This window comes from Microcebus murinus, chromosome 12, assembly GCF_040939455.1.
Source record: "Microcebus murinus isolate Inina chromosome 12, M.murinus_Inina_mat1.0, whole genome shotgun sequence".
Classification (NCBI taxonomy): domain Eukaryota; kingdom Metazoa; phylum Chordata; class Mammalia; order Primates; family Cheirogaleidae; genus Microcebus; species Microcebus murinus.
The window spans coordinates 74,226,105-74,241,441 of NC_134115.1; the positions used below are offsets into that span (position 1 = coordinate 74,226,105).

Sequence of the window (15,337 nt, forward strand, 5' to 3'; positions counted from 1 at the left end):
TCTCTCCTTTTTAGAAATAACCTTTATTTATTCCATCACCCAGTTATAAGAGTGTGAACATTTAGATGTCTTTTGTGTGTGCATGAACACATTAAAAAAATGAAAACATATCTTATTCTGTATTATATCCTGTTGCTTTTATTAAATGAAAATTGTAGCATGAACATTTCGCACATCATTAAATGTTCTTTGAGCCTGTGTTTTATAGAGGTTGCACACTATTCTATTATGTGGACATACCACGTTTAGTTAACCAGTTCCCCACTCAGGTACGTTGTCTACTCTTTTATTGTAAATAACTGTGATAAAAATCCTTGTGCATGAGTTGGCTCTTTGGTTATTTTCCTTGGGAGTGATTCCTAGAAGTAAAATGACTGGGTCGTGGGTCATAAACATTTTAACAGCTCTTTACACATACTGACAAATTGCTTTCCAGGAAGATTCTATTGCTTTATCCTCTCATTAGCAGCATAGAGGTGACATGGCCCTTAGGGCTTCATTTTTGATCATGCTTCTCTAGTCTCCCTGACATCCTACTCTGAGCCTGTCACCGTCCAGTGGATCTTAGAACTCAGACTTTGTTAGGGCACAACACATCTCTGGCAGGCCACATGCCTCTCCTTAGCTCTGTTGGCGGGGCCTGGCCTTTGCCTTCCTGTTGGTCTCTTTCTTAGGATGTGACACAAAGTTCTTGACATCTATGGGGGTTAATTTTCATTTTTATTTTAAAATTTTTATAAGAAATTGAAATTGGTTTTCAAAAAGTTATGAGAATGTTTAAATTGTGAAATATATAAACTAAAAATGGGATAACATTTAAATGTACAGTTTAACAAACAGTTACAAAGTGATTATCCACTGAGATAACAGGAATAGAACATTACCACCACTCCAGAGCCCATACATGTATTCCTGAGCAGAATGTCTTCCCTTCCCATCAGAGGTACCGACTAGCCTGACTTTAGGGTAACCATTTCCTTGCTTTTCTTTACTTTTACCATCTATGTATGTTTCCCTAAATCACATGTTTTATTTGGCCTCTCCGAAAGTTATTTAATGAAGTCGTACTGCATGTACTCTTTTGGGTCTTGGTTCTTTTGCTTCACATTATTTATAAGAGCCATCGGGTTGTTATGTGTAGTTGACATCAATTTCACTATCTTTGTGTGATGTGATGTACTTAGAAGCCATGTTATAAATACACATTCATAAGGACAAGTCTTGCTGGTTGATCCAGAACTTGGGGAGCTTCCTTTGGGCTGGGCTGGATTAGGTGGGGTGATGGGGTGGCGTGAGATGTTTGGGTGAGAATTGGTCCCTAGGGAACTGATGGCTGAAAAAGTGTCAGCTCAAGTGTATTATGAAAGCAGAGTAAGGACTGTCTTGGTCTTGAAGGAACTCAAGTGACCAAATCTTCGGTATGTGGCTCTCAGGATGCCTCCTGGGGCTGACAGCAGGGACCTTCCTGTGTGACATGAACGAGATGGTGGGAGAATGTGTGGGGGCTGGAAGGGCCCAGGAGCCCATGTAGGGTGCAGAGAGCTGGGGGTGAAGTGTGCAGGGGCCCTAAGCATGTGGTTGGACTTCCTGCCAGAGAGCGTAGCTCTTATGGTGAGAGTTGGTGGGGAAGGTGGTAGCAAGGGTTCTGCACAGGACAGCAGCAGTCCGTCTTTCTGTTTCCTTCTTGCAGATGAGGGGGCGTGTGGGTTCTCAGGTTGGAGGAGGGCTGCCAGACTTCTGTCAGAGGGCTCTCTGTGGCTAGCTTTGACTGGCTGCTGCTCCCTCCCCCGTGGTCTCTACCAGGCCTCTTTGAATTGCCCACTCAGTTAGAGCCTTGCTCTGTTTCAGCCTCTAGATCTCTGTAACCCTGCCCGGACCCTCCTGTTGTCAGAAGAGCTGCTGCTGTACGAGGGGAGGAACAAGGCTGCCCAGGTAAGACTTTCATCTGTGTTTCCCGGGGTGGTGGTGGGATTTCCTGGTGGGCTTCGTTGGCATCCTCCAGTCCCCTCGCTTTTCTCTCTTCCTGGTCGTCTTAGAGTTGTATAGTCTCAGGCCAGAGGAGAAATAAAAAGTCCCCGCACCTCATCCCCACTGCCCTCCTTACCAAATGGCTAGCCAGCCCTTCCTTGTACATTTCCAGTGATGGGGAACTCACTCCTCTCAAAGCTATTTAGTCCCTTTCCGATGATTAGAAAGTTTCTTCAGCCTTTAAAGACATCCCATTGTTTACTCCAAACTCTTCTAAGGAGCCGAAGAGATGGTAATTCACCCCAGCCATGGTGAGTAACTTTGGGGGTGAGAAGATTAAAGCTGTTAACCAAAGAGAATTTTTAGAGAAGTATCAGTTACCCAAGTTTTCTGGGTCTGTATTGACCCAATTCCCATATCCTCTTCGGAGAGATGAGTCTATGATTTTTCCTGGGTTCCAGCTCTGCCAACAGGGTGCCGAGGTGGGGTCTTGTCACTCTTCCTAGGAGAAACCCCTGCTTCTCTCGAATTGGGGGGGATGTCACTCACCCACACAGTCCCCAGAGCTGGCCAGGTTCCAGCTCAGTCCCTGAGCTTAAAACTACTTGGGAACAGAAGTTGAAGCCCTGAGATCTGGCCCAGTTCCCTGGGGCCATGGGTGGGGCTGGGGGGGGTGGGACTTGCTGCAGGTCAGGCTCTGATGCACAGCTGGCTTGGCCTGGTCACGTGGCAGCTTGGTGGAAAGATCAGGAAACTTGGAGGCAGGAAGCTTATATCCAGCCCCAGCTCTGCTGATGGCTCACTTGTGAATTCTCCCTTCTTCCTCAGTCTTCCTATCTGAACAGTGGGTATGTGTGTATTTGAGGCAGCAAGGGCAGGGTCAGCGGTTGACTGATCTCTAAGGGCCCTTTTAGCCTCTGCATTCGGGGGTACTGTGTGTGATTGTGGCTAAAGCAGGAAGTTGGTTTTGTTTTTAAACAAGCCGACCAGAACTCATATGTTCCAAATGAACCTTGTCTTTCTTAAAGGAGCTCCCAGGGGGACTGCATGCTTATTTCTACCACTCAGTATTGCTCACTGTGTTTCTGGACTTCCTCTTTTCTGGACCTCCTCCTTGGGAAATTTCTTAAGAATCTCAGCACATCTTCTGAGCTGTATCAGTGGGAGTAAAACTTCATCTGTTGGGGGAGATTTAAGTTTTAAGAACGAGAAATCACTTGGAGCTATGTTTGCTGAAACATAAATGCGTGGTGGAACTCAGGTGTCCAAGGGTCAGAAAGGAAGGTGTGGTGTAAATTCCCCGGACTCCTAAGAAGGCAGTTAGAAATGGCAGCCACCTTGGAACATACACATATGTTAAATTCGCTCTTTTGTTTGTCCGTTCACCATTAAATTTGCAAACATTGGGTACTTATTTTGCATCCTCACTGTGTATGCATTTCACACACTTGATCCCAATTAGTTCTTGCAGCACCCCCACAAGAGGCATGTTTGTCCCCATTCTGTAGCTGAGACACTGGTGAGATAAACTGGGACCAGAGGGTCTCAAGGCTGGCAAGGGATGGAGCCAGGATTAGCACTCCAGCTCGCTCTGGCTCAGCAATGCTTTCCATGATCCCCTGCTGCCGCTGGTATGTTTGTTTAAAAGCCAACTAAGGAGCACAAGCTGAAACCACAGCCTGGTTGCAGTTACAATTTGTCCAAAAAAGTCTTCACTCATAGCTCTTTGGAGCCTTAAATCCAAGAGACACCCCCCCCCCGCCCCCGCCCCACCCCTAAGATTGAAGGAAGTGATTTGAAGACAAGTAAAATAAATACATTCCTTTTTCTTGAAGTATTATAGCAACCAAATGTGTAGATCTTGGTACCCTATCATGTTACTCAGGCCAAAAACATAAACCAATTCAAGAGGGACTTGGATAAATTCATAGAACCGCAGTATTGGTTGGGCCCTCAGGAGTCATCCATTCTAATTATTTCCCTGTAACTTCCCAGCTAATGGTTTTTGAATCTGCAGGGGCAGCCATCTGAACAGTGGTTTTATTACTGGAGAGTGCTAAATTGTGGAAAGTGTTCCCTTCCTCTTAATAGAAATCTTTATTTCTGGACTGTTCCCCCTTGGTTCTTTGTCCCATCTCTTCTCTGGGCATGTTCAAGTTTGCTGACTTTGTGAGCTGATCCAGTACCATGCTCCGAACAGCCCTGGTCATAACCCCTCCCAGAAGTCACACACTTGATTAGTGTGGCCTGAGGTTAAATCAGCATTTTGGAGCTGCCACATTTATACATTCAAACAATAGTTATTGAGCATCTACAACGTAGCCAGGCTAAGTGCTAGGTTCCAGGAATACTATGAAGCACAGGACAGACACACCCTCACTTTACTCACTGACTCAGGGAGTTTAACATTAACTAAAGGCACCAAGGTCTTTTCTACAAACCTTGCCCTTGGGCGAGGTTCCCAGGAAGAAACTTGGTTAGGGCTACTTAGGAGAAATCAAACTCCAAGTTGTAAGGATTCCCTAACTAAGTGATCCCTCAACCCTTGACCCTTTGGAAAAACAGATGGGACCTTGGAGCAAGTATGGGGAAGACATACTGGTGAGCCCCATGGCCTGTTGTGGAAGGCAGCAGGTAATCGGGCCATGGGGATGGGCATTGCTCTGCCGTGGGCTGGGGAGATGTGAGGGGTCCGCATGCCCTCTCCTGGCACGCTTGCCCCTCTGCCCTGCCTCCAGCTATGTGCCAGCGCTGGCCTTTCCCTGACCCGACCTTTGGGGAAATTCTTCATTCATGCCTTAATCACTTCCTGTCTAGACCATATTCTCAGCTCTGGGAATCTGAGCTGGAGCAGTGGCCTGGCCCTTTTCTCACCTTGCCAGTGGCTCCTCCCTCCGTGCCCTCCTTCCATGCCGCTCTGGGGCTGGGCCGCCTTTTGACTTTCTAGGCTCCTGATCGTCTCCTCCAACTCTTCCCCTGCCAGCCTCCCTCTGGGTCTGGAGGTGACTGACAGACTTCCCTTGAGTCAGGGACACGTTTTGTGGGAGCCTGAGGGTTTGCCTTGTGTTTCTGCCAGTTTAGAGTCTTCTTCCCATTGCTTGGACTTTGGAGTCTTCTCCTCAGACAAACAACCCTTTGAATCTTTCTGAACTCTCAGGTCATTTTCTTTTCCTCTCTTAACTTTATTATTTTTGGTCTTCTTTGCTCCTCTTTTTCAGTCCTTGTTTGGATTCTTTCACATTCCATAGGCATATTGCTACCTCTCGGTAGAGGGGGAGCTTTAAGGTCTACCAGACATGAGCAATGGCCCTGCTTGTGTGGCTGTGGACAGTCACTTAGCTTCTCTGAGCTCTGGGGTCCTCATCTGTAAATGAGAGCAATGGTGTCATTTACAAGTGAGGATCCACTGAGCAGAAACTAAGCGTTTAACAAATGGAGGCTTCTCTTGAGCTGTATTGAGACAGGGCTGTGTTGGGAATGGGGTTGGATAGGGCCACCACCAAGATCCCTTCCAGCCTTCGTGTTTGGACCCCCTTGGAGAAGCTTGGTCCCCCTTGGATCCCCCTGAGAGCTCCTGCTCAAGGATGTCCCACTGTTGTCTCTGTGACCCGTATTTCCTCAAACCACTGTTTGCGCTACACTCAGAAGTCAAGTGATCCTTTGATATATTTTATTAATATATAAATTTAAATTACAAAAGTAATAGTCTCATTGCAAAATAATGCAAATTAAACCATAATATATGTAAGTAAAATCCCACTCCCTGGAGTGAGGACTGTATTGAGTATTTTAGATATTTTTTAAAATGTGTAAATGTAGAGAGATTTATAGATTTGTCTTATAAAATTAGATTATACTCTAGGTATTTGCACCTTGCACTATTTTGACTTATGATAGACAGATTTCTATTTCTGCCCACATAGCTCTACTTTTTTTTTAAATAGTGGCATAAAATGCTACCATATGAAGGTTGCATAATTTATTTTATCCATCCTCTCTTGATGGGCATTTCTGTTATTTTCTTTTTCTAAATTAAAAGCAAAATGCTGCTGAGAACATCCTTATATGTTTATATTTATATATCCTTATAAGTATTTCTGTAGGACAGAGTCTTAGATTAGAGCTGTGGGGTCATCTTGTGCCCCTCAGTGCACGCCAAGCCCTTCTGGCTAACTCTTCTTGCTTCAGAAGAGATGAAGTATCAGGTTTTGACACCTCAAAGGGAAGTTCACATAATTAATAATATTTTGTTTTCTTTGGAGACTCTAAAATTGGATTTTATTGCTTTTGAGAAAGGCCACTGCAGGATTTACAAAACAAAGAACAGTGTAATCTTTAGTGGCATTAGAGGATCAAGTGGATTTTTTTAGCACAAAACTATGCTGAGCATGCCTGTTGGTTTACCTATAATGTCTAAAAATAGCTTTCGCCTTTATTTTTGGAGCAGCTAGTGCATAAAAGAGATAAAAGTTATGTACGTGTCTGTATTGGAGCGTAAGTAACTGGCTTTTTCTTGAGCTAATTTCTCATTAATGCAGTTAAAATTATCTGCAAGGAATTTAGTAATATGACCTCACGCTGTGTGCCGCTTCACTGCAGTCTGAGGAGAGCTTGTTTGGAAAAAACCTGTGAGCAACTGTTTGCACCGATGAGAAAATTGAGGCTCCTCGGGTTAAGGGAAATTAACCAATTTTTTTTTTTTGTGGTTAGTTAGTGGCAAAGCTGGGATAGGAGCCTCATGACTTCTGACTCCAAGTCCAGTGCTCTCTTAGTCAGTCACTGACAGTGGAATAAAAGCCAATATGGGACATCCCATAGCTCAAGGGCGACTGACTCCAAGCCAGGAGTGCTGGGCTGCAGACTCCAGGGACATTTGGGCAGAGAGGTGGGCCTGGGGGCATTGGGCTGTAGAGAGGCTTGCAGACACCATCCACGTGCAGGGTGAGGGCCTTCTCTTTCTTCTGTTTTTTCCTACTCAAGGAGTGAAAGTTAGGCAAACTGGAGGGTGATGAGGCCATCTGGACCGCAGGTCAGGTCTCTGCCCTTGGCTGTAGCCACACTGGGCGCTGCTCCTGGTTCCGCCTGAGATGATCACGGCCCCCAGCCTCCCAGGGACAACAGGGCAGCCAGTTCTGTTTGCTCTCTTGCGACACAGGTGACACTGTTTGCCTACTCGGACCTGCTGCTCTTCACCAAGGAGGACGAGCCCGGCCGCTGTGACGTCCTGAGGAACCCCCTCTACCTCCAGAGTGTGAAGCTGCAGGAGGGTAAGCAGGTGCCGGGCTGCTCTGGGCACCCGTCTGGGATCTGGCTGCCAGCCATCAGCGGGGCACTTGAGCATGTGCCGTCGGGCTCCGTCCCTGGGCTGGTAGGCTCTCAGACATTGGCAGTTCTTTAGGCTGGCAAGTCTTCTGATATGCCCTGAGCTTTTCAGGGAGGTTTCTATTCTAGAGACCTTTCAGGGAGCAATGGAGTAGGGTGGGAAGAGCTTTGGACTCAGACAGACCTGTGTTCAAATCTTGGCCCTGCCCCTTACTACTGGTGTGACCTTGGGCAAGTTACTCAACCTCTCTGAGCCTGTCTTCTCATGTGTAAGTGGGGATAATAACAGTATCTCAGAAAGTTGTTGTGAAGATTAAATTAGGTCGTAAGTGCAAAATGCCTGCTCAATAAGAGCTTGTTGCCACCCCACAGATCCATGGACAGAGACCACAGCTCCCCCTCCACCCAGCCGCACGGCCCAGCCTGAGCCCAGGCAGATGGGCGCAGGCACGTGTGGGAGTGCGAAGGGAATTTCTAACCCAAACTTTCCACCGAGCCCTCCTCCGCTCGTGGGACGGGAAGCCAGCTGGGAGTATCTGTCGGCGGTTTGGTTTGGCGCCTGAGGTCTCTGCTGAAAGGGGCTTGATTTCCTCTCCCAGATTATGAAAACAACAACAGACCTGTTTGAGGGTGGGTGACAGGGGCAGGGAGGAAAATATTACCCAGTGAAAGAATTCTGTTTTGGCGGGTTTTGCTCCAGGAAAACTTCCTGACTGTTGCAAACCCATCCTGTGTGCTCGGTGCCCTGGCGGTTCCTCCTCCTTGGAAACCCGGTCAGTGTGAGAACCTCCACTCTCACTTCCCCACCGGAAGCCCCTTACGGCTTCTCTAGCTCTGGCTTTCTCCTGCCTAGGGAGGGGAAAAGCGAGTCAGTCACCTTGTGCTGGGGCCAGTCCCTCCCTCGGGGCAGGCTCAGCCTGACCCAGGGTCAGTGGGAAGGAGCAGTCCTCTGAGCCACTCCTGCCCAGGCACTGGTGTTCCAGGTGCTCCCCTGTGCCTGCTGGAGTGGGGCAGGTTAGAGCTGCAGCAGACTCTGCCCTGGGCTCCCCTCCCACCCACATGCCCCTTCTCCCCTGTCCCTTTGGCCTGCCTAGAGCACGCACGCGCGCGCGCGCGCGCGCGCACACACACACACACACACACACACACACACACACACACACACACACACACACACACTCTCGCAGGACAGTCCCTTCTCTCCTCCTCCTCCCTAACCGCAGCTCAGACATCTAGACCCAGTCACATTTGAGCAGTGCCTGGGCAGTAACGTACCCTGGTTGGTTAGAAGAATTGAACTGTTACTCTGTTGTACCCACTATAAGTCTGGGCCACAAGCCCAGGTTTGCTCAGCTTCCTGCTGAAAGGAGGGAGGGGAAAGATGGGGGCTCAGACTGGCTATGCTGTGGGTGGAGGTTGGGGTGGGGGTAGGGGAAGAGGGCAGTAGCTAGGAGTCTGGGGGTCTGGGCTGGGCGTCGCTGCTGCTGTCCTGTGTGCACGACTTCTCCTGCCCTTTCCTTTTCTGGGCCTCAGTTCTCTGACTGGGAAATAAGGGTTGGGCCAGCCTTTTGTGTTTCCTCCCAGCTCTGACACCCCATGCAGAACCCCCAAGGTTGCTGTGAGAAGCTGGGAAGTGTCTATACCATCTCGCCTCCACCCTTTGGGGGGCCTGGACAGGGAATTGGTTAGGGGTGGGGTGAACTTCATCCTCCACTGGGTTGTGATGGTCAAGGTGGTTGGTGTGGGGCCTCGAGGTATAGCAGAGAAACTCTGTAGATGCTGAGCTGTGTTCAAGCAGTAGCCTTGTGCAGGCCTGGCTTCCATGGCTCCCGTGGCTCCCGTGGCTTCTGTGGCTTCCTCTCCTTGCAGATGGTGGGCAGGCTAGACAAGGGCTGAGGGTGGCCAAGGCAGCCCTTCTCAGGAGAGATGACCATGGCCGTGAATGCCCACTGGGTTCGTGTGGAAGAGGGGTGTGTCTATGTGTGTGTGTACGTGCCTGCCCTAGATTTGTTGTGCAGACAGTTTAGGGGTAGCCCTCAGGCCTGAGATGGTTTGGAGTAGACCTCTAGGCCTGAGAGCTGCCAAGAGAGAAGGAAATGGCTCCATGACACTGAGCAGTGAAGGTGCACGTTCCAATGCTTAGAATTCTTTCCAGGCACCAGTAGAGCCCTTGCTTCTTCCCCCCTGCCATCGCCACTCCCCTAAGACAGCCATGTGGGTTCACAGGTCCACGGAAGTTCAGTGACCCCTTCCCGTGCAGTCATAGTTGGAGCCGCAGGAACCAATGTTCTGAGTCCTGGCGCCCGGTTTCCTGCCCGCCTCCCTGTGCCCCAAGAGACCCACTGCTGCAGCAAGGGCCTGAGTGAGGCTTTTAACAGATGCATTTGGTGCCTTAGCTGGGGCCTCTGTTGGCAGAATGGTCTCTGATTAACATTGCTCACGACGCCTAGCTTTCTTGTTTGTCTCTTTCACATCAACATGTATGCAGAGTTCAATCTGGGGCAAAGAAAATGGTAAACAAGGAATGTACCCACCCTTTCCGGCTGGCAGGGGCTGGCAAGGGCTATTCCCTGGCAGGGGAGAATCAGCCGCATTCCAGGGACCAAGGACGCCTTCATGTGTGTGACTTGTCTGAAGAGTCCTTAGCTCCACTGGCCAAGCATACTCCCAGGGCCTGGCATGGGGCACAGAACACTGTGGCTGCCCAGTGAGTGAGTGTTGGGTGAGTGAATGACTGACTGAAAGGAGACCAGGAACACTGCCTCAGCTCCGGAGCTGGGCGTGCACCCCTTCCCCAGGGCTCCTGGCCGGTGGCCTCTTAAACCCTGCCTGCCCTCCTCCTTGCCCAGCCCTCCCGCAAGCTTCAGCAGGCCTGAATGGCAGTGTGATGGGAACAGGCGGAGAGCTGGCGCTAACAATTGGGACATCTCCGGTCAGCCGGGGCCCATTGTGGTCTCTTCCTGTCTGCCGCCCGCTGGCTTTGCTACTCTTTGTGTTTCTGCCTCCTAGGCAGCCAGCATCACGCCCACCGTGTGTCTTCCTGGCCTGCGCATGTCTCTCAGAAGTGGCCTGGAAATGTTCAGCTGATCCTTGGACTCTCCACCCACCTTGGGGAGCCGGGTACCCAGTTTCAGAAGCTTACTTGCTTAGGTCCAAGCTGCTGGAGTGCTTGGAGTTAACTCTTAGTCGACATTTTCCGAGCACTTCCTGAAAGCCCACGCAGCACTGTATGCTGAGGTGATAGCAGTGGAAGGGACACATGGCCACCTCTGGACCTCATAGCCTGGTGGAATGGCAGATGAGTAACCTGTGGAGGGACAGGAGTATGACACCATGGTCAGGAGCACAGGATCTGAAGGCAGGCCACCCGGGTTCAAATCTCAGCTTTGTCACTTACTCACTGTACACCTTGTGCAAGTTGTTTTTCCTCCCTGGGCCTCAGTGTTTATATTTGGAGAGTGGAGACAACACCCCTCCCAGCTTGCCTCAGTGGGTGGAAAGGGTTCAGTGAGTGGCTGAGTTTGGGATCTCAGACGAGGTGAGAGAGGGCTCTGGGAAAATGACAGAGGGGTCGGACCTGGGCTCCACGCAGCCCATGACTGGAGATCCCCCCTGCATGGGCCAGGCATTCCTTGGTGGGAAGTGAGGTACGCTCTGGAACCAAATGGCTCCATGTGGAATTTCAAAATGGCAGAGGCAGGGGAATGTTAAAGGACAACCCACATGTGTGCTGCCTCAGTGTCCCTTCTCCTGTGCACTAGCCCCCAGGTCTAGCGCTGCAGAAGGGGCCGAGGTGTCTGTCCTGGTCAGCCCCTTGCAGCCTCTTCCAGCAGCTGCTCCTCCTCCCTGGCCCCCTTGACTCCCTGTGTTTGCTGTTCTTCTGTGAGGCTCTGAACCATGCTGAGCACTGCCCTGATTCCCTCCTCTCTGAGTCCTGCCAGCACAGGCTGTGATGGGGAGCAGATTTCAGCGAAAGTTTACAGTAATGCAGGGAGGTCAGAGTGGGGGGCAGGGGTGTCACAGCACAGAAAAGTTGTCAAGGCAATTCATCGGCCATTCCCTGCCACAGGGACTGTGTCTTAGTGTGTGTTTCCCCAACCAACCCCGGTCTTCTGTCTCCCCGAGCCTCTCATCTCCTGGGCTTTCTCCTCCCTTCCAGAGCCTTCTCTCTTCTCATGGCCAGTTTCTGAAACCCAAATTTCTGTTATTTTCTTACATAGATCTTTGTGGCTCTCCCTTGGCACTAGGGTCTGCTTCTGGAAAGTCAAGGAAATGTCCCAGTATGTTCTCCTAAACAAAAGAAACCACCTCCTCTTGTCTCCACCCTCAGCAATGCAAGGAACCAGCTTTGAAATTACAGTTTGCTTAAATATGATGGAGTTCTTAGGCAGGGCTTCCTTCCTCCCAGCCCATCGATAGGTGGGGAGAAGTGGAAAGATTTATTCTCTCGAAGTCCAAAGTGAATCCTCATTTACTTACGGGCTATTTTTTATCTGGCTCTGGCTGGCAGCCCCTGGCGCTGGGATAATTTTTGTCTAGGGAACTGCCATATGCTTGCTTCAAGGGGCCCTGGCCTTCACCCACACCAGGGCCCTCACTCACTGCTTTTCTTAGGAATTGGTGTGGCCCACAATTTTTTACCTTGCCACCTTCTCTTTTTAAAAAATGTTGGTTTCTTTGACAGTGTCTTTGCTTTAAGTATGTGTTGGGGGGTCTACTTTGAGCCCAGCTCTGGGCCTCATGGCTTGAGAAGACAGAGGGGCTGGTAGGGCCTGTGTGGTGGGCATTTGAGAGGTGGGCATGTAGTGGGTCGGAGTGTGGGCTCTGGGGCCAGGCTGCCCAGGCCTAAATCTTGGTTCTCCCCCATTACCTGGGGCAAGTTACTTAATCTATCTGTGCCTCGTGAGTCCCAGAGGACAAGACCCCTGTCTGCAGGGGTTGTGGTGAGGGTCGAGTTTATACGCGGAAAGCATTTAGGACAGTGGTTGGCATGCAGCACTATGGCACTCTAAAGTTCTGTATAGTCGCTTCCCTCAACAATGACAGCCTATTGCTTGAAGTGCAGGGAGTTAGTGATCATCCTGGGCCCATGCCCAGACGAGCGCCCCACTGGGGGGTGCCGCCAGGTCCCGAGGGGTGGCTGCGGTGGTGAGGGCAGGTGTCCTGGAGGAGGGGGCAGGGCTTCTTCTGCACACTTGCTCACTCTCGAGCACGTGTGCTTCTCCATCTGCCTGACTTTGCCCATACTGTTCCCACCTCCTGGAGTGCCCTTTCTTCCCATACTCAGATGGGAAGGTCCACAGCTGGAGGTCATCTCTCAGTGCTCTTGCCTCTGAGGCACTCTGAGCAAATCATCAGCCCTTAGGTCAGTATTCTACCTTAGCGCCTCTGCTGGAGGAGGAGGGACCAGCTGACAGCCCCTCCCAGCTGCCTCCCAGGTAGAGGGGGCTTGGTGAAGGGTTGCAATTGGGGTCCCAGACCAAGGGTGAGGGGACTGTAGGAAAACACTCAGAGGGGTTGAGCCCCAGCCTGGAAACCATCTCTGGGCTCCACCCAGCCCATGACTAGGGATCCCCTCTGCAGGGCCCGCCATTTGCTGGTAGGAAACAAGGCCCACCTAGGAACTAAACAGTTCCTTGTTGAATTTCTAAATGGTGAAGACAGTTGGTGTGTTCAAAGGAAAACCCCAGCTGTGTGCTGCCTCCATGTCCTTCATTGTAGGGATCCCGGAAAGGAGGAGGCCTTCCTGGGTGGATGACAGCTCCGTGCACCTGGCTGTTTGATGCCCAGAGGGTGCTCCTGGCCACCCCTCCTGGGGATGAGATTCCAGCATTCCTTGGGCCAGGCTGACTTGCGGGCAGGGCACACCACGCCGGCTATTTATTTAGCCAGCCTTCCTCCAGGAACTTCCCAGTCTCCTGCCTACCTCTTTCTCCTTCTTTTTCCAGGAAGCACCACACACAGTGTTCTGGCCTTCTGGGCAAGACAGCCGACTGTGCTCGAGCAATCTGTGGGGACTCGTTAGCCAATTCTAATGTAAGTCTTTTTGTTCTCTCAAAGGTTCTTCTGAAGATCTGAAATTCTGTGTGCTGTATCTGGCAGAGGTGAGTCCTTTCCTGTGCATTTGAGGAGAGAGATCCGTGACCTGGCACTCGAGACAAGACGCTGGGCTGGGTTCTAGACCAGGGCTCTGATGCCTCCACACCAGCCTCCACACCAGCTCATGCAGTGGCCCAGGGCAAGTTCAGAAGGGCAGTTTCTTGCTTTGTAGAATGGGAATAGCAGTCCCTGCCCATGCCTCTCTTACTTCTGTGTGCAAGACCTGTGGGCAAAAAAGCACTTAGAACTGACCCTTGGGATCTCCTGCTCAGGACCTCCTGACTTCCCTCACCTGCAAGAATCATAATGAGGATGTGGCCTGGCAGGTGCGCGTCCCCCTCTTTATTTGTTAATAGCCCAGATTCCTGTGCCTGCCTCTTTCTTCTACTTTTTCCAGGAACTACCTCCCACATCCCCTCCTATAGGGTCTTGTCAGTGTTTGCAAAGACCTGAAAGTAATTGTACCTTTACCTGGGCCAGATAATACAGACTAAAGGAAACACGTGTCTGCGTTTTGGGCTGGAATGTTCACTCAGTGCGATTGATATTCCTGGTTATCCTCAGTCTGATCAGAAGCTTGGGTGGGCAGTGTTATACCTTTGCTGAGCAAAATCTGGCAAACAACTTATTGCTTGATATGGTTCAGTAGATAAAATATTTAAGCCTGGGGTTTAACCAAAGAGGTCCTCGATGATGAAAAAATTGGGAGCCACTGAGCCATACGAACTATTTCCAATTTTCAGTGAAGTTTCTATTCCCAATCTTGTGTCTCTGCTGATGTGACCAGGGTGGTAGGTGACTAAGTAGGGAACAAGGGCTCCTTCCTGCCCTCTGCCTCTGCTTAAGTTTGTCTCAGCCAACAGTCCTGGGAACCTGTCTTGTGGGAGGTAGGGCATAGTCTAGACTGGCTGGCCAAGAGGTATTCACCTTTTGAGAAGGAATTTCGGCACTGTTTGTGATTGAAAACACAGTTCCTGGCTACGATTAGCAGTGCAAGGCCTTGGGTGAGTCTTCAAAAAGATCCCTGAGGGAGAAGACAGTTGAAGAGAAGTTAACTTCACGGGAGAGCAGAAAGTTTCAAAGAGCCAGTGGACATAGTTGGTTGGAGCTCAGCTGGGGACCTAGGCTGCCTGGAATGGCAGACCTGAGGGCCAAGAGGGCACTGGACATCCTCCTCTGTGTCAGCTACATCCCCGCTGGGGCACAAGAAGTAGCTGGTGAAATCACCTCCGTGCTGGAGGGTGTTTAGTTCTGCAGAGCTAAGCGAGCAGAGTGCATATAGGGGAAGCCGTGAGCCAGGCTGGGCTGTGTCTCCAGCCTCACCGCTCTGGGTTCTGATTCTCTCAGGCAGTCCCTGAAAGGAAGCTCCCGGCTCTTTAATAACAAGAGAGCTTCCTGCCAGGCTGGGTTTGTTTCTCCCAGAGAAAAGCACTTCTGCTCCATTGGTTTCCAGGGATCTATCTCCTAGCCTTTCAAAGATTGATGAAGGGATATTGATTTGGGGCTTTTTATTTCAGTAAAGTGCCAGGTGATCTGACCCCAAGGGCCTGGGGAGTTGAGCTCACAGGCAGCTAGAAGCCTTTCTCTTCTCTTAATGGGTTGCTGTTTATTAGAGGCACGTCTGCAATGCAGGGAAGACAGGCTGTCTGCTTGCTCTGTAGTCTGGGCCATTCTTGACATGGGTAGTTTGGGATCCCATGGAGAGAGCCACAACTCACACTTTAGTTGGAACTTGTGATAAGTGGTTTCTCTTCGTTGCCTGACACGTAAGCATCACTCAAAGAAGAATCAAGGGGGAAGAGAGTCAGAGCTTAGAGAGGTCTTTCCACTCCGCATTAAGAAAGCCCCAATCACCTGGGTGGTAGCAGCTCTGGCTGTTCCCAGCTGCAAGGTCCTGGGTGGAATTGTCCTGGGTGGGGGTGGGGTGGCTCTGTGTCTTTATTCCTCT

General features: G+C 50.4%; 1 protein-coding gene across 4 annotated transcripts in view; it reads left to right on the plus strand.

Annotated features, from left to right (window-relative positions):
• RGS3 (regulator of G protein signaling 3) overlaps positions 1–15,337 on the plus strand; it is a 121,087-nt gene that overhangs the window by 45,646 nt on the left and 60,104 nt on the right. For all 4 annotated transcript variants that reach the window (XM_012768862.2, XM_012768866.2, XM_020289449.2 and 1 more), the window contains 3 exons: positions 1,849–1,932; positions 7,124–7,235; positions 13,351–13,394. In XM_012768862.2, the coding sequence (XP_012624316.2) occupies positions 1,849–1,932; positions 7,124–7,235; positions 13,351–13,394 (240 nt within the window). The remainder of the gene's footprint in view (positions 1–1,848; positions 1,933–7,123; positions 7,236–13,350; positions 13,395–15,337) is intronic.